General features: G+C 40.8%; 1 protein-coding gene across 1 annotated transcript in view; it reads left to right on the top strand.

Moving 5' to 3' along the window:
* ATP9A (ATPase, class II, type 9A) overlaps positions 1–24,066 on the top strand; it is a 49,221-nt gene that overhangs the window by 4,024 nt on the left and 21,131 nt on the right. Inside the window, exons 4-14 of the mRNA XM_009326856.1 lie at positions 227–335; positions 7,256–7,314; positions 7,924–7,975; positions 8,561–8,655; positions 9,872–9,952; positions 11,362–11,437; positions 14,583–14,659; positions 15,239–15,399; positions 16,169–16,311; positions 17,090–17,202; positions 20,038–20,250. Coding sequence (XP_009325131.1) covers positions 227–335; positions 7,256–7,314; positions 7,924–7,975; positions 8,561–8,655; positions 9,872–9,952; positions 11,362–11,437; positions 14,583–14,659; positions 15,239–15,399; positions 16,169–16,311; positions 17,090–17,202; positions 20,038–20,250 — 1,179 coding nt within the window. The remainder of the gene's footprint in view (positions 1–226; positions 336–7,255; positions 7,315–7,923; positions 7,976–8,560; positions 8,656–9,871; positions 9,953–11,361; positions 11,438–14,582; positions 14,660–15,238; positions 15,400–16,168; positions 16,312–17,089; positions 17,203–20,037; positions 20,251–24,066) is intronic.

Raw genomic sequence — 24,066 nt, 5'->3', positions numbered from 1 at the left:
TCACAACCATAATTTTTTTAAGCGACAAGTCTGTTGTCAGTTTGCTGTTGGGAGTTCTGGACAGCAATGCATAATATTCCTATAATGATTTAGTGAGAGAAAATAGAATAAGGAAATGCAGATTGTTGGCACTGGTACTGATAAATATTGCTCTTATTAGAGGCAGATGTGATTTTTTGCTGACCTTTTCATCCATTCTGTTCCCCCCCCTCCATGCTCCTTTTAGGGATTTGTGCTTGCTGTTACCGTCATCCGAGAGGCCGCGGAGGAGATCAGATGTTACATGCGCGACAAGGAAGTGAACTCGCAGATCTACAGCAAGCTCACAGCAAGAGGTCAGCTTGGCGGCTCCAGCGCGCCTGCTGCATCCTGGCGTGGCTGCGGCAGTGCCGGGAGTTGCAACTCAATCAAACGCTGCTGACAGTCAGAGAAGCAGAGTTCAAGGAATGGGGAGGGGGTTGTGGGCTCGCAGGCACGTGGCTTTGTGGCCACGCCGCCGCTCCTGCCGCTGCAGAGGCCTTGGGGGTCCGGGTGGCTTCTTGTGGATGGCTCCTTGCCAGGCTGCGGTGGATGCTGGGCTTTGCTGAGGGTTTCCTAGGGAGATGGACAGCTAATGCAAGGGGGGTGTGTGTTAATTGCTTCAGATGACTTCAGAGCATCATCTTGGTGACTCGAGGCATGGGGAGTAGGCAGCCAGCGTGTTTATGTGCGCAGGAGCCTATCTGGTGGGCTGGGAGTTCACTGTAGCCAGCACCAGGCAGGGGTGAACTTCCAAGCAGCTGATGTAATATGTTTAAACCCTGTTTGCTCCTAACTTCAGTGTAGGCCAAAACTTCTTTCCCAATTATTGTGCCTTCTTGGTGGATTGGAGTCACCAAAGAAAATGAAACTGGATCTGAATTGCTCTAGGCTGTGGAGGTAGATGTTTTCAGAAGGGAAAATGTGTTCTCCTTCCCGCAAAGCTGCGACGTGAGAGAAGTGCTCTGTAATGTTGCATTGGGTGAAGGGAGGGAGAGGCAAATACAGCAAACAGCATAGTAGGAAGAAAACAAGTATGGAGCTACAGTAGATGTGATATGTTGTTTGGGGTTTTTTTGTTTGGTTGGTTTTCTTCTAGTTTTGGTAATAGTGCATCTGTCTTCCCCCTGCATGTGTTTTTTGCTTGCTCACCCTGTCAGTAAGAGAGAGAGAGATGCAAGAAGGATTCCTATAAGCTACCAATTCACGTTCTTTAATGGAAACAACAAATGCGTGCTTAAAAAAGGGAGGAGGATCCACATAGGCAGATGATTTGCAAAAGCTCTTTACTAGAAGAATTACATCTAGGCCAGTGAAACTGTCAGAAGATGGTTATGCAGAGGTAGATTCAACTAACGAGGGTGAAGGTAGGCTGTGTTCTAGTGTCTAGGACTGGGACCCTGTCAGCACAGGTACCGCAAATCATAGTTAAGCACAAGTACTCTGTGTACTGAAGGAGCTTGTGAGTGCATGTGTTAAATTTAAGGTGACTTGCTTGACATACTGACATGTTCCATCACTTATTGAACGTGCAGTGCCAGTTGAGTTTCATAGTTTTTTTCTGGGTTGTATCAGACAGGGACTTACATCATGGAAGTCCTTTGCTAAAAGAGACTGTGTGGTATGTTATCACATCTTTTGTGTGTTTCTGTTAGCAGAGACTGATGTAGTTCCTCAATATTGGCAATACCTTCTCTTGTATTTCTTTGTATACATCATCTTTAGCCCCTTCCTCCAACTGTGAGGAGTTTGGAGACCTCGTTTGTAAGTGAGCCCAGGCTGCAGCTCAGCTGTGTCTGATCCCTGGCTCTGGCCATTGTTTACAGCTGTGCCATACCTAACAAAGACATTTTAATTCTCATTTGAAAAATTGAATGCTGCCTCACTATGGAGTTACTCCTAATACCATGACAATGATGGTCAGGCCAGGGTTTTGTTTTTAAAAAGGGAATGAACTGAATTTAAGCAACTTTTTTTTTATTTATTTCCAGTTTCTTTGTTATAAAAGTTTATACCCCTGAATTAAGATGCAGTGAACTAGGTGTAGTAAAAATATGCTCCTTTCAACACTTGCACTTTTAAGAATACGGCTGCTTTTTAAATATAATTGCTTAAGGCTGTATATATTTCACATGCCGGGAATTATGAGGCAACTCCGAACTAGGGAGTTTGAGTTTCTGAATATTAAATCCCCTTTTAATAACGTGTTCTTACTACAACACTTAAAATGCTTGGCAACCAACAAAAGCCTCATCCAAGAGGGGTGTACTACATCTATTTAAAGATATAAAAGAGTTGCCTTCTGGATTCTATTCAATGATCTATAAGGGGCCTGACCTCTCCTTTAGTTCTTTTCATATTGCTATTACGTTTCCCATGAATGATTTCCCTCCCCCCAGTCCTTTAACTTTTCTAATTTTGTGAAAGAAACCAAGGAGGATTGGCAGCTGGGCACTAGCTGAAAATCTTAAGCCACTATTTAACATGAATTTGGTGCAGAAACAAGAATGAGAGTCTCTAGCAGTATAGTTTAGAGTAGGAAAAACACAGAAAATTATTTGTGACTGTCTCGTGGTTTTGGGACAAAAGTAATTTTCTGCCTCTCACTGAACCTCAGTATTCAAGCTTTTCAGGAGACCTGAACATCTACTTTTCCACTGATTAAAATGTTGGCACCTCTGAGAATCACCTAGGAGCAGGGAAGTACCTTGTGAGGCCACCATGGCTGGGGGATGAAAGAGGGGTTTGTTTTATTGTATCTATTAGTACAGTTAGAAAAAGTAGGCAAGCTTTCAAGGAAGCCCTTCGTCAGGTCAGAAGTAGAAGCAGCAGATATCGAAATAAGTTGAGAACAGCTGATCTTAACCATTAATTTTCTGTGTAGCTGACAAAACTCCAGGTAGGATTTGCCTTGGACTGTTTACATGCTGTTTCTTTTTTTTTTTTTTCTTGTTGAATAGCACTGTTCATGCTTGGCATATTGGCACAGCCCTGTACTGAAAAGGGGCAGTGCAGAAGGGTACTGATGCACAAAAGCCCTCTGAAATGTTGTTGCTATATAATTTTTTTTTTTTAAACTTCACAACAGTTTCACCTCTGAAGCCAGTGTTTTAGGGGAGGGGGATTACGTGAGACTCGACACTGAGCACTGCTGTCTTGAAGACTGGCTATAATGGATCTAATAGAATGCTGTAGCTTTCTCCAAGCTATTTTTACTTCTCCTGAGTATTTGCACTAAGATGCAGTTAACGTGGCTGGAGAATAGTTTTTCCCATCTCCAACCTTGGCCTCCTAGTGCAACCCCATGGATGTAAATGCGTACTTAGGTCTGAATGAAGTCAGGGAGACTTAAGCACATGCTTATATGCAGTATTGAACAGGGATAGAAGTAAGCATAGATTTAAGTGCTTTCCCAAATCGGGATCCTCTTGTCCTCTTTGTGTGCGGTTCCTCACACCCTGTGCAGAGCCGCGGCTGCGGTGAGGCCGGGCACAGCTCCTGCCGCTGGCTGGGAGCTCTCCAGCTCCAGCACACCCACCAGCCTGGTCCCCCACCCCTGGGGGGTTATTTTGGATTTGCAGCTTTGCTCCTGTACGTGAAACTTTTTTCATGCACTCTTCCTGTTAAGCTTTTTAAGATTCACTAAGCTGCTTGCTTTGCAGAGAAAAAGGGAGAATCCTCTTTGGATCACATTTTATTTTTAATATGGTTGCTGAATTCCAGGGACTAATCTTTTTGGAGGGCGGCGTGAGGCAGAGTAGACAGTACTGTATTTTCTGCGTTCCTTTATTTTACAACATCAAAAAAACTCCACCCTGAACTTCTTTTCTCTTTCTGCCAATATGATCCATTTATGTTCCAAAATGATGAAACCAGCAGACTTCTGGAAAGCATTTCTTTTTTTAATAGAAAGCTCTCCATTTAAAGGACAGTTGTTTGGATTGTAATAAAAAATAATCAAATTTCAATCCCCTATTCATAAACCTACAAGCTGCCTTGTGTTCAGAAGTCTGTATGCTGACTTTCTGCTTGATAGAAAGCTAGAACTGTGCTTGCAAATTCTTGGTTTGTTTTTCTTCTCTCGCACCCCCCGGCCCCGGGTAACACTGCATAATAGAGAGAAACTCCACAGAAAGAAATGGGAAGAGACCTCCTACTGCGGGGTGCTACTTAAGATACAGATCATTGGCATTTACCAGCCATATAAAAACAATATTTTCCCAAACCCTCTGAGTCCTGCTCCACAGTTTATACAGCGTAAGGCTGCAAAAGCCAGAAGTTTGGTGCAGCACATCCAAACAACCCTTTTTTTCAGATGCATTTGACTTGTTTTAATAAAACTCTGGCTTCATCTTTAATGCCAAATTAAGTGTTTTGATCTGTACCTTAGTGAAGCTCTGCAGATCTATTGTGAAATCTTGACTTAAGTGCTTACGTGGTAGAAAAAACATCTCTTCTGGCTAGTATATTTAATAAATTAAATAATCTGCTTTATGGTACATCCATCATGCTGCAGATTCGGTGATAATTCCAAAGGCTGTAGCTGAAGTTGAAACAAACTGTTTGCATTTTATTGTGTTTACTTTTTTGTCTTTAAAAAAAAACACATAGATCAGGATACAGCAAAGAATGAAACAAATATCAATCAAATATTAAGAACTGATTTTTTTTTTAAATAAGAGATCAAGACTAGTTGCTTTTTAAAATTGTGTTAATCACTGACTTGTATTCTAATTAACTTCTGAAAATATAAACTGGAAGCGTTGTAAATGCTAAATAAAGCTATGTATATTTAGAGGAAGCACTTCTAGATGCATTTATAAAAGCAGTAATTTATTATTACAAAAATACTTTAACAGCAGAGCAATATTGGGAAATGAAGCAGTTGGGTTATTAGCTAGTTTCTTAAACATGCAGGAGAAAACATCTAATGTTTAGGAGGTAGTTTCCCCACAGAAAGAAAAAGGAATTACAGAATTCCCAAGATCAAAATAAAACTAATTCAAGTAAGTTGCTTTATGGGAGTCCTGAGTCAAAGGAAACATCTGGTCCCGCGCCTTCTTAGCAGGACATATGGTACATACTGCAGAGATGTCATCCATGAGAGGCCAGGAGCATGGCTGGAAAAGCAGAATTAGCTTTGCTACCTAAAAAGGGCATCTAATTGATACAGGAGTTATAAAAATGTGTATTGGTTAGAAAGGTCCTCTCTTTCTTTTACCTTAAAACAGCTGAGGTTGGGAGGTTTATTGAACAAGACAAATGTGCTCCAGCTGCTTTGATTTTTCTCGTATTGGAAAAATTTTAAAGCAGATGATGTTTTTTAAAGCAGTTTTCAGAATAATGATCCAAAAAGCCTTTTATGTGCATAATGGTAGGAAATCATCACGTTGTAGCTTTGTCCAGGCATTAATCTTTCTTTTCCAGCGTGAATTTACATCATTAAGGAAAGCGCTACAAAAATAAATTTCCATTCTTGAACCCTGCAGGTAGTGCTTCCTATACTGACAGTCACCAAATAAATCCTTGTGATCTTTAAGAGAAATACCTAAAATATGGTTAAACAAATCCACCTCTCCTTCCAAGAGCTCCTTTGCACAGTGGTTTAGGAATTGCTATGCCTGTGTGGGGAGAGCACGCAGGGTTTTTTTTCCCCTCCTTTACACAGGAGAATATTCAAAAGCACTTTTTGTGTTTCGTGAATAACCGTATTAAAAGGGGAGGAAGAGATGTTATCTGTCAGACCCTTTTAGTGTCATAGTACCTAACTTTGTATAGCCCATACAGAAGACTGCCAGGGATGCTTTTTTGGATCCTCTTGGAGTGCGGCTTTTCTTTTCAAGCCTCTGCGTAATGGACTCTTAATCCCCAGTATGCTTCCTGCCCTGGCAGAGATGTCTTTAGCCCAGCGTTCGTTTTGTTTACCCTTTTTTTTAACTAAAAATCTTGCAAGGCACAACCCAGAATCCACGAAAGACCTATGAGATATTTGTGAAATGGGCCATGACTGCTTATAATTTGTAGGAATAATTACAGCATGTAAGGAAGTCTGCATTTATTAGCAGCAGTGATGAAGCATGTTGTTAAGCACACAGTGTGTCACCAAAGCAGCAGGCTGCCGGGAGCCCAGAATGGCTTTCATTGTTAATTTGGAGCAGAAACACTGAAGCATATCCTGAGAAGGATGCTAATGAAGGGACTGCCAGTAGTAAAATCCTAGTGACCTTTGTGCTTTGTGCTAATTTCTATTCCCCCTCCCTTCCCCCTTCTCCTTTTCCCCTGAGCTGCTATCTGGCCAGTTAGCCCATGAATTTCGAGGTACAGTAGGAGTGTTGTCCGTGCTGGGGTGAGCTCCACGTGCCTCCCCCATTTCCACTCAAATCACAGCAGATTAAAGAGGCTTTTGTTGAAATATAACAGACAGACACATAGAGGCAGGGTTCAAATTAGCTGATTATAAATCACTAGTTAGTCTGAGAAGCGAAATCTAGAGCTGGCTAATGATTTGAAATTACTAGCCAATTGTTAAATTAATCCCCTGTTTTAAAGCAACTGGGAAATGTTTGACAGCTGCAAAGAAATAAATATTTATGCGTTTTCTGTAGGACCCGTACTCTGTAGGGCTTGTTCAGCCTGTGTCTGCCAAGAGGCAAAGGAGAGGTGGTAGAGCTGAGCCAGATACAAGAGCTGCAGCACGGAAGGAAATGAGCCTGGTTTTTAAGATGGGCCCATTTTACTTATGGCTTCCAGCTCTTGGCTTGAAGGTTGAGTTTTTAAATTTTCAACCACCTGGGGAAGAGGAGTCAGGATTTGATGGTTCCCTATTGTAATTTTTCTGTTCTTGCTTTGTTGTCTACCTGGCACCAAAAGTATTTTCAAATTCCTGGGTTAAGCAGTAGTTTAACTTAAAGCCTTAAACTGCAGAAAAGTTTAAGGGCTTGTTTCGGAGCTGTCACTGGAGAGTGACCAGGGGGTTTCTGCATCCAGGGCTGAGGTCTGGAGCTGTTAGACAAGAGGCTTTCAGCCCTTTCCACAGATTGAAACCTGCTGCTTTACCCAGTGGGAGCAGTAGGCTTGGTAAGTCTTTACAGGGCAGCATTGCCTCATTCTCGTGATAGAAACATTACCCGGTTTCTCCAGAATAGTGAAGTGGAAGGAAGGGAGGTAAGGAGCATCGCACAGCACCCACAAACCCTGTCCTGCTGCTGCCCTAACGCGCTGATATCTTTCCTTTCAGGGACTGTGAAGGTGAAGAGCTCTAACATACAAGTAGGCGACCTCATCATTGTTGAAAAGGTTAGCCTTTATGTGTATCTTTTCTTTGTAAAGTACTTTTTTTGCAAGACCATAGAAAATGAGATATTTTGAAGTCACATTTGTTTTACGATAGGCTCAGAATATGAAGTGTTGAACACTAGTTATAATATTTAATCACTTTTCAGGGTTCTCCCTCTCCCCCCCGCCCCCTTTTTTCACACACTCTCTGTGCAAGCAGCTATGTCCTCTAAAACTACTAGTCTGAAAATATTCAGTACAAAAAAAAAAGACAAATGGTAGCTGTAGACTCCAGATACATGCTTTATTCTAGCATGGGACTTCTTGAAAGGAAACCAGCAGTAGTTTAAAATTTCTTCATACTTCTAGAGTTACTCACTAGCTCTTTTGTAAACCTAGCTGTTGGTCGGTCTGGTCAGTGGGAGCTGGCACCAGTTATTATTCTGCACTTGGAATTCTGCAGGGAAGTGAGTTTCGGATTCAAAGCAAAATGAATACCAAGCTTCAGTTTGACAAAGAAATCCTCATTCTCCTCTATACCCCCTTTGCTTGTCACGGTGGGGCTGTGGAAGGCGGCTGCACACGCGTGCAGGGGTGTATGCACAATAATGGCCTTTCTTCTCCTAACAGAACCAGCGGGTCCCTGCTGACATGATCTTCCTGAGGACGTCGGAGAAGAATGGTAAACATCTGGAACCAATTGTCAAAATAGCCATTAACCTTTCACTGATTGTTTAGAGAAAATTATCTTTTGGAAATGTGAAAGAAGTAGATAATAGTAAAATTTTAGAGACAGAGAATTCAAATGCTTTTATGGACCACCACTTCTCAGGTTGTTACGCTCTGTTTTTGTTTGCTAATCAAAGAACTTGGGTAGTTGAATCCAGGGTAAATGAATCAGGTTGCACAATGGTTTGCATTATAGATGTAAATCATTTTACTTGCCATTCAGGTTTGTTTTGTTAAGTGTGGGATAAGGAAATGTTTGATCAGAAGCATTAAAAAACATAAAGACTAATGAGAACATTTCAAATGTCTTAAAGATACGGTGCAGAGTCTCACTGAATTCTGGACTAGTGGAAGGAAATGAATGTGTGATGCAAGAATATCATTCTTACGTTATTAATCTATGTTACTTGAAATCAGATACTGTTTATACTGTTTCCAAAGAGAGAAGGGTGTCTTAGAAACATAGCTCATTTCATGAGCTACAGATGTACCTAAGACAGACCTGGAAAGAGCACTGACTGGTGTTGAAAATCTACAGGGTCTTGCTTCCTTCGCACTGACCAGCTGGATGGTGAGACGGACTGGAAATTGCGTCTGCCTGTTACCTGTACTCAGAGACTGCCAACTGCTTCTGTAAGCTGTCTTCATACAAAATATTCTACTTGGTAAACACGTGTTATCTGTTTTACCTGAAAAACATTCAGGTGCTTCAGTTAATGGGCTGTTTTGAGAAACAGGTTAATGCAGCATTGTTCTGCTCAGGGCTCAGTGCATGTTACAGATCAGCTTTGGCAGCAAAGAATATAAGGGTAAGCCAGCTCTTCCCGAGCTCCAGGCAAGATTTCAGGTAAGGTGAAACTAGGTGTCTCTGTGCTGCATGGCTGTCACCGCAGCTAGAGAATGACCTTGCAGCAGGAGGTGGCTAATGGTAGGATGCTCCTATTTTCTTTTTCCTCTCCAGAGACCATTGCAGTAACTCACTGCACAATAGGTCTTGTTGCAGGATAGGTACCCTCAGTGGTACTTCTCAAATGCTCCCTTTCATTCCTTGCACTGCAGTATGTTCGGAGGCGCAATTCATGCATTTTCATTAAATGGCTTCAGAGGCAGTTAAGTTTTCATTGCTTGCCTTTATGAAAGGAGAAGTGTCACCATGGAAGCTCCACTGTATGAGCCGAAATAAGCATATAACCTCCACAAATGTGCTGTTTCCCAAAATCTCTAGCTAAAGTAGTTTGTGTGTTTGGTTTTTGTTTTGTTTTGTTTTGTTTTTTAAAAAGAGGAGGAATCTAAGTACCTGTTCTTTTGATGTTCTATCTGTAAAAAGTGCAAGAAGTTTATTTTATACAAAGGCTTTGAAGCAAGGCATTCTCTCCATGCAGTGAATAGTTCATGCATGTGTAGGAGTCAGCAGTGAAAACACTGTGCAGAATTGGCATACCTTCTTGTCACCACAGAACTGTTCCTAGTGACACTGGCATCTTGAACTGAATATTGAGTGATAGGGTGTTCCTTGGTTGCCTTGGAAGACTAGTGCAAACCTTCTTTGCTACGAAGTAATAAGTGTCTTAGGCTGTCTTGATTTTTCAGGCTGAAATTTCTTTTATGGGGCACCAACATCTAAGTAACTCCCAGGAGTCTCTCAGGTATCAGTTCAAGAAATACTCTTCAGTGAAGCTGGTACAACAATTGTATTTTCTCTTAGACAGTTGGGCTCCAGTAAGTAATATAATTTAGTAATTATCTTAACTTGATAAGTAACTCTTGCTCAAAGTATTTTGGTAGAAACATTTGTACCTTATTAAAATGTCATTGTCTAACTGTCTGCCAAAACATGTCTGTTTTATAGGACCTACTGCAAATTCGATCCTATGTATATGCAGAAGAACCCAATATTGATATACATAATTTTGTGGGGACCTTCACAAGGGTGAGTCTTGAAATCATATATGTAGTGTTTGCTACATATATGTAGCTAATGTACATATATGCTTGAAATCATATATGTAGTGTTTGCTATGCAAACCTGCTGAATGCTACCAGTTTTTCAGGAGAAATAGTAAAGTCTCTCTTGCCATTCCTTGTCTCTTCTTTCTTTTTTTCCTTTTTTTTTCTTCATAAAATCCATGAAATAAATCTGAAACAAAAATATGATTATTGAAGCTTTGACTTGGAGACAATGTCATAGGCTGTTTGGAGTAAAGGACCTTACTCTGAAGGTATTAGACCTGAACATTTGAACAGAGATTAGTAGTTACGTATTCATGGTGCCTGTTCAGAAGGAAATCTGGACCACCATGGACTCTGTAGGATTAAAATCTTTTAATTGTGAAAAGACAGGGGATCTTAGCTAGATCAGGCAATAGCAGTCTTAATTCTGAGTCAGTTGGTTTTTTGCCTTCAATCGCATGCAACTTATGTGAACTCAGTTATATCTGCCCCCTATTTCAGAGGGCAGCAGCTCAGAGCTACTGTGAAATATCACCATTAAAAAGTATATATCTTTTGACTTGTTGGGAAGATGCATTGCCTACTTGGGGCAAAAGGTTGGGTTTTTTTCTCTCAGTGGGATTATGAAAATGTTGAGAGAGTCATCTAATACCCTTGGGGAGCTTTCAGAGAACAAATGGTTTTGTAACAAATAGGAGACAGTTACAGCTTTTTAGAAGTTGTTTGCTGGTATTTTAGTTCAAAATTGTAGGTTTTGCCCTTTTATCTTTGTGGCACGGTTTAATCTGGTTTAATAGTGCTGGCACGGAAGAGGAGTTTGAGTGGCTTGGGGAGGCAGTTCTTCTAGAAAACCTGCACAGACATTAATTTCCTTTCTCATGCAAAGGTACAATTGTGTAGAATTAATCTTTTGGTGCCTAAGAGGAATCGCACTTTTTTGTAACTGTTTTCTGGTGCGTATCAGACAACTTTCCAGGCATCACTGAGCAGTCCAAACAGGTTCTCGGTGAGATCTTGCAGTAGCAGGACAAATGCTATTAATCCGCATGAGCCAAGTGAGGGAACATTTTCCTGTAGTCCCTGGAAAGCTGCTGACAAATCTCTTTCTCATTTGTGATTCCTGGGGGCCTTCAGCAGGCAGAGGTATCTTAATAGATTCCCCCACCCCCCCACAACCTTTCTGTTCCACTGAAAGAAAGTGCTCATGTTTTTAACCCAACCAGAGATTTACCTGGGTTTATGAAAATCCTCTATCCTATCAAGAAGCCCTCTACCAACTCTCCCAGCATCCCTCTCCAAACACCTCTGTGTGACTCTTGTCACCCACTGGTCTTTTGCATTACTGACAAGTAATGCAAAATGCTTATTTTTCTTTTTCTTCCATTGTAGGAGGACAGTGACCCTCCAGTAAATGAAAGTTTAAGCATAGAAAACACCCTATGGGCCAGCACAGTGATTGCATCAGGTAAGATGGAGGAATGTGTAAATTTTTTTTTTTAAGGGAATATGTTAACAATTTTTAAAGGTCTTTTTGTAATGGAATAATAATCTCTCTCAGTTGGAGAAATTAGCAGTTGGAATGAGGTTTCCCACTTGTCCTAACACCTCTGGGGAGCTGAGCTGACATCTAATTGCCTCTTGGACATTCCTAGATGAGAAAGAATTGGAGTGGCCTTTGGGCACTTCTTTAGCATCTAGGACCAGAATAGCACTTAATTGCTCTCCACGTTGACATCCTAATCTGTAACAGAAATGGTGTCAAATAGATTCTGGTAACAGAAGCTAAGATGAAAGATTTCCAGGTAAGTGCTTCCATTGAGTTCATCTTATATACTTTTAAAAAGGAAAAAAATAAATTCTGTGACATATTTTGGCTTATATATAAGATAAGCTCCCAAGGCCTGAGATTAATCAATGCCCTCTTGTAGAGGCTTGTCAAAGTAAAAGCCTTGTTCCTTTTCTGTCCAGCGCACTTGCAAAGTTTTCAGGGCAATAGCTGGAGGAGAGTGAAATTCCGTAGTACAGTTCTGGAATTAAAGTTGTCAAATGGAGAGATTTGGCAGTGTGGTACCAAGGTGTACATGGAATTAATAATAATAGGAAGGAGCATGAACTTCAAAAGATTTTTTGAAGCACTGAAAAGATTTTTATTTGCTCTTCTAAAAGCAGAAAACAGTGAATAAATTTTATTCCTTTATGTTTCTATCTAATCCTGCTCTGACTCTTCTTTGAAACGTATTAGAGTGTTGTCACAGTGCTGTGACCAAGGGATTGTAAAAAACCTAGTTGTCCAAATTAAATTTTATTTGGACCTTGATTAAATTGTATCAAGTAAATTATGTTTATAGATTAGTAATTGCCATGCAGTAAGTAACCTACCTTCCTCCCCTCTGAGTGCAGACACATGCAGTCAGCCTGGCAGCTTAAAATACCCACCAGGCTGCTTAATACACGAGTGTCAGCTCATCCTGCTTTTGAACAAAATAGATGGAGAAATGGAAAGCCATTTTTCTTGTGGTTCTGTCCTGTATGACTGTTCTCCCTGCAGCACCCTTTCCCGGGGCGGGGGGCTTTCCTGCCTCTTGTACCGAAGCTTTAATTTGTACCAGTTCTTGAACCGTTGCAGATCTCACTGCCATGGCTGAGCCTAACACGGGGGGCTGTTGCGGTGAATAGTCCTACTGAAGTCAGAGGGGAATGCTGTCCTGCCCTCAGCACGCTCACAGCCAGTGCCTGCTGAGGGTGAAAGCTCTTCCTCTGCTGTACACTCAGCTGCATGTAGTATACACATGGGTGCAGACATTTTTCTCCAAAGAAGGGCACAGAGCACACTCTGCTCCACCTGGTTGCTGTTTCGAAGTCCCGGGTGGTCTTGGTGTTTGTATCAAGGCATGCAATGACCTCCTCTCTGCCCAAATGAGCTTACTGTTTGAATCTAATCCTCCTTTCTGAAGAAGTTATTTGTAGATAGACATCTCTGTGAGTTCAGTTAATAGGAATAACATTTGCAAATATTTTCATCATTTCAAATGGTTTATGCAGTTGAGTCTGTTTTGAATGGCCATAAAACAACTAGAAACACTCTTTTTATATATACCAGTGTGCCTTCAAGCTGTTTTCTAGTCCTGGCAGGTTTTTCCTCTCATTTTGACTGACTTGATCAGTATAATACTCAGTTTTGTTTCTCCTATGGTAATAATAAATAGGATGTTGTAGGTTATTTCTGTTAGGAAAAAATGTGGATATTATTTTTCTTCTTCTGTAAGTGAAAGCTGTCAGGCTGTGGTGATGCCATCTCACTGGGGCAGCCTTTGCTTGTAAGACGAAGCAGAGCTACGTGGCTTTCTCCATCTGCTGTAGTAGGAATGGGTCTGACTCTGACTGTTTGTGGTTGATTTGGAGTAGCTGTGCCATCTGCTGATTTGAATTGTGATGATCTTACCACCACCTGCCATCTGGCTCCAGTGATTTGTTGTTGTTTTTTGGTTTTCTTTTAAGGGAATGTTTCCCAGCATATTTTTAGAAACCACCTCTTTTGAATCAGTCTTACTTAAAAATAATTCACTTGCAGCTTGTTAAAACTTTGATAATTAATGGGAGCAGGGGAATAGCAGAGTATAAAATGGCAATGTATTTGCCAAAAAAAGCAGTGCTTTTTTTTCAGCGTTGTTTTTCTCCATTTTTACAGACCCTTAAAATTTTCTAGTAAAAAATTAGACTTTGGCAATAGCAGCTTTTAAACTCTTGATGGTAGATAGCTTTTTCTTTATGGCTTTTTGCAAAGTCTGTAAGAGAAATCTGTAGAAACCCAGTAATTTATGGTGCTGAACTGTATTATGCTTTTGCGAGAAGAAAAGGGATAACTTTGTTGCTCTCAACTCTTTAGCAACTGTGGGACATAGCATTAAAATACACTGATAGGCTCCCAGCAGCTCCATCTGTTACAGTAAGGTAGCAGTTGGTATGATTCGCCTTTCAGTGGAAACAGCAATTAGACAAATACTTAAAGTAAACTGTAGATTTTAAACTAAGGTAATTCTGTATTTGAAAGCTGTTGGAATTCATTGGTTTTACTTTGATTGTGGCAACCTTCACCAATAAAGAACTGTAGCCCAGAGCACTGATGTAGTTTTGACGCACAATGAAGGACCGCTATCTGGTGTAAGGCAAACTTACCCACACCGAAGTGGGATTCAAAGTGGTGGGAGGAAAACCAGGAAATCCTCTGTCCTTAGCAGCTTTTATTTATAGTGGGGAGAGACAACTGACATCAAAAGGGGGTCAGGGAAAGTTGAGAGAGCAAAGCAGGTGAATGCTCTTTCCATGCACATTAGTTGATGCAGTCTGTGATGCTGCATCAAGTCCAACCATATGGGCAGTGCTGAAGTCTTACTGACTTTTTGTAGGACGTCTTCTGTTCAAAGTTTGTGTTTTCATAGGTTTTATATTTCAGGTACCAGCTCTTATAATTTCTGGTTGGTATTGCTTCTGAAATTCACCTGCTAAAAATCCTTTCCAACTGTCAAGCTTCTGGATCCAACAAGTATTTTTAGAGAGAAAAGAAACAGAGGTTGTTTTTCTTTGGCTGATGTGTGCTCTGTTTTGTTCAGGTACTGTTGTGGGAGTTGTCCTTTACACTGGAAGGGAACTGCGCAGTGTGATGAATACTTCAAACCCAAGAAGTAAGGTATGGTAAGGAAACAGTCTTATAATAAATAAAAAGGGGCAGAAATGTGTCATTTTTTAAAGAAAATCCTTCCAAATGCTATACGTACACACTATACGGACAACCCCATAGGAATAATGATTCATATCTTCCAGCCTATGATTTAAGATAGCTACCATAGCAGAACCTATTTATCCTTATTTTTTTGATCCGATTATACATGTGTCTTCTCACTTTTTTAAGATTGGTAAAGCCGTTGTTTTATATGGTTACAATGAGATAGTCCCAGTTAGAATAGGAAAGCTTATTTTGCTGCATTCTTCTATTACAGCAAAGTTAAGACAAGGTGCAGGGATGTTTATATAGTCTGCAGCTTTTGGCAGCATGAGTACTCTCACACCTCTTCATGTGTTGCTTAGCTTCCAAAGGATGGAAGTCTTATTTAGTAAGCTGCCAGCAATATTGCTTATAAATTTAAATGTTTGTAGTGTTTTAAAAGAGAAGTATTTTTGGATATGGCAGTTCATTCCCTTTGTGAATATTACATTGAGCTAACGTCTTCTCTTGTGTGTTTGAAATGTCTTTAATTTATTTCTTTAGATTGGTCTTTTTGATTTGGAAGTGAACTGTCTTACTAAGATCCTGTTTGGGGCTCTTGTGGTGGTCTCGCTTGTCATGGTGGCCCTTCAGCACTTTGCTGGCCGTTGGTATCTTCAGATCATAAGATTTCTCCTTCTGTTCTCAAACATCATTCCCATTAGGTAAGGCGACCGCTAATTCCTCCCAGCAAAATACTGTTTCCTTCGCATCCTCCTCCACGCTTCTGGTATGAACAAGCATGTAAACCCTTATCTAGTCCTCATTTGACAAGTAAGCAAATCTAGAAAAAGAAATCAAATTACTGTTCAAACATAAGAATTGCTTTGTTGTTTCTGCTGAATTTGTTTAGCATATTCACCTGTTCACCGACTCTTAACTCAGGTTGTGGATTACTCATTTAAGGCCCCTTCTCTCAGTGTTTGGGCTACCTGGTTACTTTGATAAGAGCAGAGTGAAAAATGGAAAAGGGGAGATATTTATACAGCATGTAGTGTAATAGGACCCCATTGCCTTTTAGAAGGGACTGAAACTTTAATATTTAATTGCAGTATATTAATAAGTAGATTGTTACTTTTGGTGTAGGTCTGGGATTCATTTCAGTTCCATTTTTAACCTGCTGTCTGTATATCAATCATGCTGTCCTTACTAGTCTGTGTCTATCTTCCCCTCAAATTATATCTGTTCTTCTCAACATAATTTTATCATCCGTCTTTGAATTACAGTACCACTGCAGCAATACACAGTCCTTCTCACCATTTGCCACCCGACCACTGACTTTTCATATACTTCTCCCAAAACACCCCCTTTGGCGGCTCAAATTCAGCACGGAAGACGTGTCCTTTCATTGCACTGTGGCAGTTCACAATGATTTTTTCCAAAGTTTAACTGGATATACATTTTCTTTTTCTTTTTCCCCTTCCTCCTGCATAGTTTACGTGTGAATCTGGACATGGGGAAAATTGTCTACAGCTGGGTGATCCGCAGAGATTCCAAAATCCCTGGGACTGTGGTTCGGTCCAGCACTATTCCTGAGCAGCTGGGGAGGATATCTTATTTGCTTACGGACAAAACAGGTATCTATGTAAAAAATACAGTTTTGAGTCATGGTATGTTTTTTGTTTGGATTTTGTTACGTTTTTGGCCAGCCAGAGAGTATAATGTAAGATTTCTTTGGACTAGAAGAAATATGCATTTCCTGTCACTTTGACAATATGATTTAATCAGTTTTTGAAAAAAAAATTTGCATTTTTTTGTTCTGAAGGCACTGTAAGTAAGATAGGACAGGAATATTATGCTACTTCAAAGAACACTTGAAGTGTGCTATTAAAACAAAAGCTGAGGGTAAAAATAAAATTAAAAGCAACTTTTTAGAGTTAGTTTTCAAAGCCAGATGAAGATCACTTACACGTGTAGGCAGAAACATACCATCAGTCTGTCTGCTGCTGTTCTTACACTGTTAAAGTTGAGTTTAAATTCAGAAGACCTAAGCTGTAATGAAAAGCTTGATCTGACGTAAAATCCTGGTCCCATTGAAGTTGTTTCCAGAAGTTTTCTTTGGTTCCGACAGGACCAGAATTATGCCTGCAGCTCTTGCTGGCATTGGCTTTGGGGTAGATCTCATTCTTTACTCGCACAGTGATGTGCACCACTACTTCCTGGGAGAATCAGCCCTCAGGTTTGTTAATATCATCTTTTTTGCTGGCCTCAGCCTGTGCTGAGAGCCTGGTGCAGTGACTGATTCAGCTTCTGGCCCAGTTTCTCTTGAATTTGGGGTACAGCGGGGATGAGAACGTGTGCTGGGGAATAGGCATGTTGGTTCCCACTCCATGTCTGGTGCTGCTCCTGTTACAGGAACTCTTACACAGAATGAGATGGTCTTCAAGCGACTTCATCTGGGAACAGTAGCTTACGGCCTGGACTCCATGGATGAAGTGCAGAGCCACATATTCAGTATATACACGCAGGTAGAATTAAATTGCATTACTTAACTCTTTGTTCACAAAACAGTTTTCCGGGTCACTGGGCTAACAGTGAATTAATATGGCAGGGATCTGCCTATTAACTACTACTTTTTGGAAAAGCCTGAAGGTCATTGGATGCTTAATATGTAAATATTATCATGATTGCTTATTACACTTGTAGATTTTTTCACATCTACCAGTCTTTAACTGCCACAGCACGTGCACAGATCTGCAAGTGTATGTGCCTGTGTCTTGCTACCAAGGTCTGATTGTAAAATAGCATACTTTCATTTAGATATTCACCACTTACAGCAATCACAGTGTTTGCTTGATTGAAAAATTGGCTTTGGGTAATGTTTAGTGGATTAAGTCCCCTAAATATAATAAATATAATGAAATATGAATGAATAAATAAATGAATAAATAAATTAAATGCTGTGTACTGGGGAATAAAGGAAGAGGAACCATAGGTACTTAGTAAGCATTAACAGAGAACGGTGTGCCAGTATCACTGCTTTAGGCCTGATGGTTAAAAACCAGAACAGTGAAAGTGGGATTCTTTCACTAATGCACCAATGATCTTATATGGTGCATAACTGACATCTGCTTTGAGAAATATCTACAGCTAAAGAAGGCAGCAAAGTCAACATGTAAAGTATAGAACAGGAAAATCCTGTTTTGGGAAGTCTCTCCCTTTCATTCCTCTTTCAGTATCGCTGGGTGAGCCAGCATCTAAAAAGCCTTCATCTCTATTCTTAGACTTTTATTTCAGTTTTGCATGATAACCAGGTAATGCCATATGACTTGTCTGGGTCAGCAAACTGTATTCCTTAGCATGTTACAGCAAACAAGATGCTTATCAATTGAAACTTCATATAGATACACGCACTGCCTTCTTAAAACAAGGGATGAGGTTTTACTTAAGAATATTACTACCTTTTTTAAAAAAATAATCAGCTGTCAGTGGCTGTGTTCCAGCCACTGGTACTTATAAAAGATTTAAGAATTGTCACTAATTATGTAATCATGGAAGTATTATTTCTCATTTTCTGTTAGTAACTGTTCTTTCAACTGCAGCTAGAAATAACTTTTTGGTGACTTACTGACAATTAGATTTTCTCTTTTGTAAAATGTGATTCCACAGACACAATCTGCAGATGTTAGTGATGAGTTACTACTCCTGTGTCATATGTCAAGCATTTTCATTTCTCAATAGTTGTGGAATTGCTTCATTCCTACAGAAACTGCAGAAGTAGTTTTCAAAGTGCCTATGCTTTTCCTTGGGCATGCACACCCAATGCAGTGAACTGGGTTTTTCATGTCACATTGGTTTTGCTTTGCTCGAGAGATTTTTAGACTGAAGTGCGCTTCCTATACCCTCCACAAAGTGAAACATGAAGCCAGCATGCTTGCCGGGAAAAAGGCACTATGTACTTACTGTAAATAGGATTTTTATTTTTGGATTTTGTTCATGGTGGTAAAGACGTACAACGGGTTTCCTTGACCTCAGTGATCTGTTTGGTGGCATAGCTTTTCCCTAGGCAGACTGTCAGGCTACAATATGCTTTTAACTAAGCATATGATAGTTGATAAATACCTGGTATTTTGAGTAATTATCTTTTTCACCGGCCTGTGTCTCAGGTAACTTGCAACTCCTAGCCATCTCTCACTTTCCCTCCTCTGCTTTCACAGCCTTCTTAGCATCTCAGCATTCGTCTCTTGGTGTTGAGACCCTTAAATGACTGAACTGTACTTTAAAAAAAAAAAAAGTCAACCAAAACAAAAAAAACAGAATTCAGCTCTATTTGCCCTCGTTTTGTACTCAATCTCCAGAGAAAACTTGACTATGGGTTAATTATTTGCTAAAGTATTCAATATTTGTCAAGAACCTTTGGTGACTGTGACTAGTTCAGTATTTGACTAGTGCTATATGTCAATCTAAATGCACTTCAGCTGGGGGTTTGCTGTTGTTTGATTTGGTTAACGCCTGTTGCAACAGTGCTGATGAGCAGCAATATTAAATGTGAAGTTCTTATGTGTCCTAATCACGAGAGTGTGGAAAATAACATGTGGAATTACATTGGTAAAGGATATGTCTCATAAAACGTTTATCACTACCCAGTGAGATTCCTTATAATGAGAAGCATTTGCTGGCAATGATTCATTTTGAACTGTAGTTCTTATTCTTTGCTCTTATTTTTACCATGTTGTGGCCTTTGACCTGGAAGTGAAACTTTTGTCCTCTTGACACTAAAGGTTAACAGAGCAGGAAACTAGATCACTGTGTGTCCCTTCTTCAACCAGGATAATTTAGTTATTGTGCAATTATCTGAAGACTCCCATTCTGATACTAAAAATAGTATTAAAAATTAAATGAATGTAATTAAGATTTTCTAGGTCCATACGAGTCATCTGTTTTCTGTTTTCAGCAATTATATTCTCTTGCACATGAAACCCAATGGGCTCTAAATTTGCAGAGCCACTGGTCTTTTGTGGAGCAAAAAGTGGTTTCACTGAGTCTTCTGACTTTGGTCTTTCACCCATCAGTGTTTGGTGGATCTGCAACAAAGAGTCTTTTTCTCGGTGTACTGTTCCAAAAACTTAGGTAAATCTTTTGGGGCACTTTACTCCACCAGTAACAATGACAAAGAAGTCGCATTACTCTGGGGTGTGTTCCCAGTGATGGTCTGAGTTAAGGTGTATGAAGAGTGCGTCTCATTCCTGGGGACATAAGAGTCTGCACATCTGCTACATATATGGTCTTCACTGAAGTAAAAACTTAAATTTAAATCTTTTTTTTCTGCAATAAGACTTTATTCTGCTTTCCTTTTTTATAAGCAATCTCAGGACCCACCTGCTGTGAAGGGCCTTACCTTAGCCACCAAGGTGCGTAAAACCATGAGCAGCCGAGTGCACGAGGCGGTGAAGGCAATCGCGCTGTGCCACAACGTGACACCGGTGTACGAGTCCAACGGCGTGACGGACCAGGCTGAAGCCGAGAGACACTATGAGGACTCCTGCAGGGTGTACCAGGCCTCCAGTCCTGATGAGGTCATTATCCATTTGGGTATATAAAAATATAAATATGAACCTTGCTTGTTGCTGAAAAAAAAACTATTTGGTGAAAGTACTCCAGTCTACATTTTAATGCATTTATTGCACTGATAACCGCAAGTACCCTCTCAGCTGATATACTTCAGCCAAATCTGCCTCTCTGCCTGAAGCTACAGAGCTACATGGTGACTAGTATCTGGCTGTTGTATCAGCCCCCGCATTGCAGAGTTTTGCTCATGTTTCTCCACCTTTTGCCCGGGGTATATTTTGCAGTTCAACGCCATGAGTCCCTTTGACCAGGTTTGGTAAATTATAGGCAATTTTGTCTTGTTTGGGGGGGACACGACTTGTGGGAGGGGGTTAGAGCACTCCCACAAGTCAGCTTGTCCCTGATCTGCAAAGTGTTTGAACTTCCAGACCAAGTGAAAAGTTGTAAATCATGCTGGGTAGCACTGCTAACCCACGACACGTCCCTTCCCATGCAGATGGGACAGACCCGGAGCCCGAATTAATTCTGCAGAGTAACTGAAGTGCACAAGAGTGTGTCTCTGAGCAAAGCTATGCCCTGCCAGTTCTCTGCCGGCACCCAGTCCAGCCAGGGCTACACAGGGTGGTGTAGTAGAGAGAAACTTTGCAGCTCTCCAGAGACTCGCTGGAGACTTTTACTGTACACTTGGGAGATCAGGTTCAGTACAGGACTTACAATTAAAGTGCTCTTTGCCACCCTTTGCAAAATTTGGAAAATCTCATTAGAGTGTTGTTTCCTTCTGTGACGAAGGCAGGAGGAATAAAATATGGTTTCATGTATTGGCTATGCTTCTTGGATACGTCTTCTTTAGTGCAACCAAGGTAAAACAATTTGTTTTCTATTAATGTGTACAATTACACTTGCTCTATGCCATTGAAAGAGACTGAAGTTTGAAACTTCCCATAAGAATCCTACTGATGGTATGAGATCGTATCGCCCATTTGACTACATTTGAAGGGTTCTTCCATTTATTTCCCCAAATAAAACAGATTTGCCTCCGATAATAACCTTTTCACCTTTGATATCAAAAGAGAAGCTGGCTTTCCTCATTGTTAGAGGTGAGAAATTGTTTGCATAGAAATAAATTTATTTGTTAGCCCCGCTATGTGAGGATTTTGAAATTGTTGCATGTATTAATGAAAGACTGGCACACAGAGTTAGTTTCCGCATTTCATGTACATTCAAAATATTCCCCATAGTGTTTTTCTTCCCAAGTAGACAATTCATTCATTTCATAGGATGTGTTCTTGTCTGTATTATACAAGAGCTGCATCTTTGCTTCCCCCCCCCCTTCCATTGACGTGCCTACAGTAACAACAAGCACTTCCTCCTCCCTGGCTTGGAGCTGGTGAGCAGTGTGTGTGTATGTGTGTGTTCTCTCCCACCACATAATCTAGGTCGGTGTTTTGCTTACCTGCTTTTCTCCTCTAATGTGTTGCTCTCCCACGTAAAGACAGCTTATGGAAATCAACTGCCTTTGGACTGAAACAAGTCCTGAATGATTTCCAGATGGTAATTTTTTTGATCTGCATTTAAGGGTTTTTTTTTCCCTAAAGCATTTACTGGCTGTTTTTGCACAGATCCTCTGTTTATTTACATATATTCTGTGGTATATAGTGAAGTCAGTGATTTTTCTTTTCCTTTTTTGCTTTATACAGTTCTGTCTTTAAAATATTTATGCAGCAATTTGTCTCAAATACCCAAGGGATTATTGTTTGTTTGTTTTACTATAGCATGATAACTAATCCTTCCAAGATTACTGTTTAAATTCTTTTTTCCTTTCTTGTGGTGTCTTAAGTAGAGAATTACAGCGGGTTTAGAAATCAGATATGCTTTGCTGCACTGAAGAAATCTTGTCTGTAGGTCTTAGATATCCAAATATTGTTTAGACATGCTCTGTGTATGTCATACTAGATGGTACAAAACGCAGGATCAGCACAAGTCGAGTCCTTGAGAAGAGAGCGATGCTGTTAAATAACATTCCCTGTAGGGGAATGGCTTTGGACTCCTGTTAAAGCCAGCCTTTGAAATCCTATATCAATAAAATATTGCCATGGCAGGGAAGGTCAGTTTATGAAATGAGTACAAAAACTTGTATTCTCTTTACTTTAACAGCAAGAGTAATTTCTACCAGTTGGCATAGGATTCATTTCCTGTAACAGAAAGCAGGATTTCCTAAATTTGTTTCCTGTGCACGCTGCCATTTAGAAGTCTTGAAGTATCTTTATTCAGATATCGGTTACAGCCTTGGGGCTCTGCAAGCGTGTCAGTTGTAGCCATACAGTAACTAACAGGGGAAATGAAATAGATATAATCTGATCAGAGATAAGAGTGCCTGGGATTCCTGGGCAAACAGTCTTTAACCCTGACAACCCGCCGCAGCTGCCAGGACATGAAAGGGTGCACCGATCAATTGGTTTCTGCCTGTTGTCTGTCTGCCTAGGCAACCCTAAATGGGACGTTTGTAGAGCAACTCATGGCACAGAAGGATCAATTTGTCTCTTTAGAATGAAATTTATTAGTCGATATCCACTTCAGTGGTGGCTTGGGTAATTTGATTGTCGGAAAGAGCAAAGTTTGGGGGATAGTGTGCTGAGCTGCTGTAGCTGCTCTGCTTTGTAATGCTCAGATCTGTATCTGACTTGGCCTGGGCGCAGCTGCAAACTCCTGGAGTGCGGTCAGGGACTTCATTGACTTCCCCTTGTCAGTGAGCATGGGCTCTCTTGAAGACCCTCTTGTTTGAGGGCTTTCACGCCTGCTTTTAAATCTCCTCGGTTTAAGCTGTAAACATATTTTTGCATCTTGAATGTTTCTCATCTTTTCGCTGTGACTGAGAGCACCTCTCGTTATCTGTTTGCACGGTGCAGAGTAAACCTCTCTGTCTCGCACCGAGCTGGGAACGTGGCCCCCGTCCCGGGCTGCCCAGGCCCTACCAGAAGAGCCGTCGGCGCTTTTGTTGCCGTTGGTGTTGTCCGCTGGTGCCGTGGCACTTTCCCAGAGGCTGGGCCCATTGTGTTGCCTGTTGAATGGGGACGGTAATTTCAATGCTTTTAGTACATCTGATAGGAACACTTCAAAATTATATCACTTTCTCTCAGTAATTATTCATTAAGTACTATAGAGGCTGGGAAGTGGCATGTTCAAAGGGGTCAGCCCCACTTCCCCTCGGGTGCTGAATGCGGTTCACCTAGAGGGCCATTAAGGGCTGACAGGACCCATGCCTGCTTGGGAGCAGGATGGGAAAGGGCGATTTCTTTAATTATTCTTCCCCTTCCATTGACGTACCTTTTTGTGGTCTCGGGGCCATCCGAAACGACTGGTGTTGCGCAATGCAGTGCAGTTAGTTTGAAGCGTGTCATGTGCACGAAGTAGCACCTCTGACGTGCTGCTCATCCATTCGTTCCTCTCTGCAAGGCTTTTCTTTCGGGAGGTTTAAATGCTTCCTGAGAGGATTTAAATGAGATGCTGGCAGGGAAGGAGGGAGGAGGTGTCTGTGAAAGAAAGTAGCAAAGGAGATGCTTTAACGGGCTGAGCTGGGAGCAGAGATTTGTATCTCCAGACATTTGCAGCTTACCAACATAGGCAAATTAACAGCCAGTGCTGAGCACAGTGAACATCACCTAACATCATGCTGTGAAAAATTCTCGATAATTATTTATTAACCAGAGTACTAGAAACCCAAGCTCCATCTCTGCTCTGGGAGACCATTAGGAGGATTATCTAACTGCACACTTTAATGCACTAAGGATGGCTTGAAGAAACTTTTGAAAAAGATAAGCCTGAAA

This window comes from Pygoscelis adeliae, unplaced genomic scaffold (assembly GCF_000699105.1).
Source record: "Pygoscelis adeliae isolate BGI_AS28 unplaced genomic scaffold, ASM69910v1 Scaffold286, whole genome shotgun sequence".
Lineage (NCBI taxonomy): Eukaryota > Metazoa > Chordata > Aves > Sphenisciformes > Spheniscidae > Pygoscelis > Pygoscelis adeliae.
Note: the sequence above shows the minus strand (reverse complement) of the source record. Positions and strands in the feature narration are given on the sequence as shown.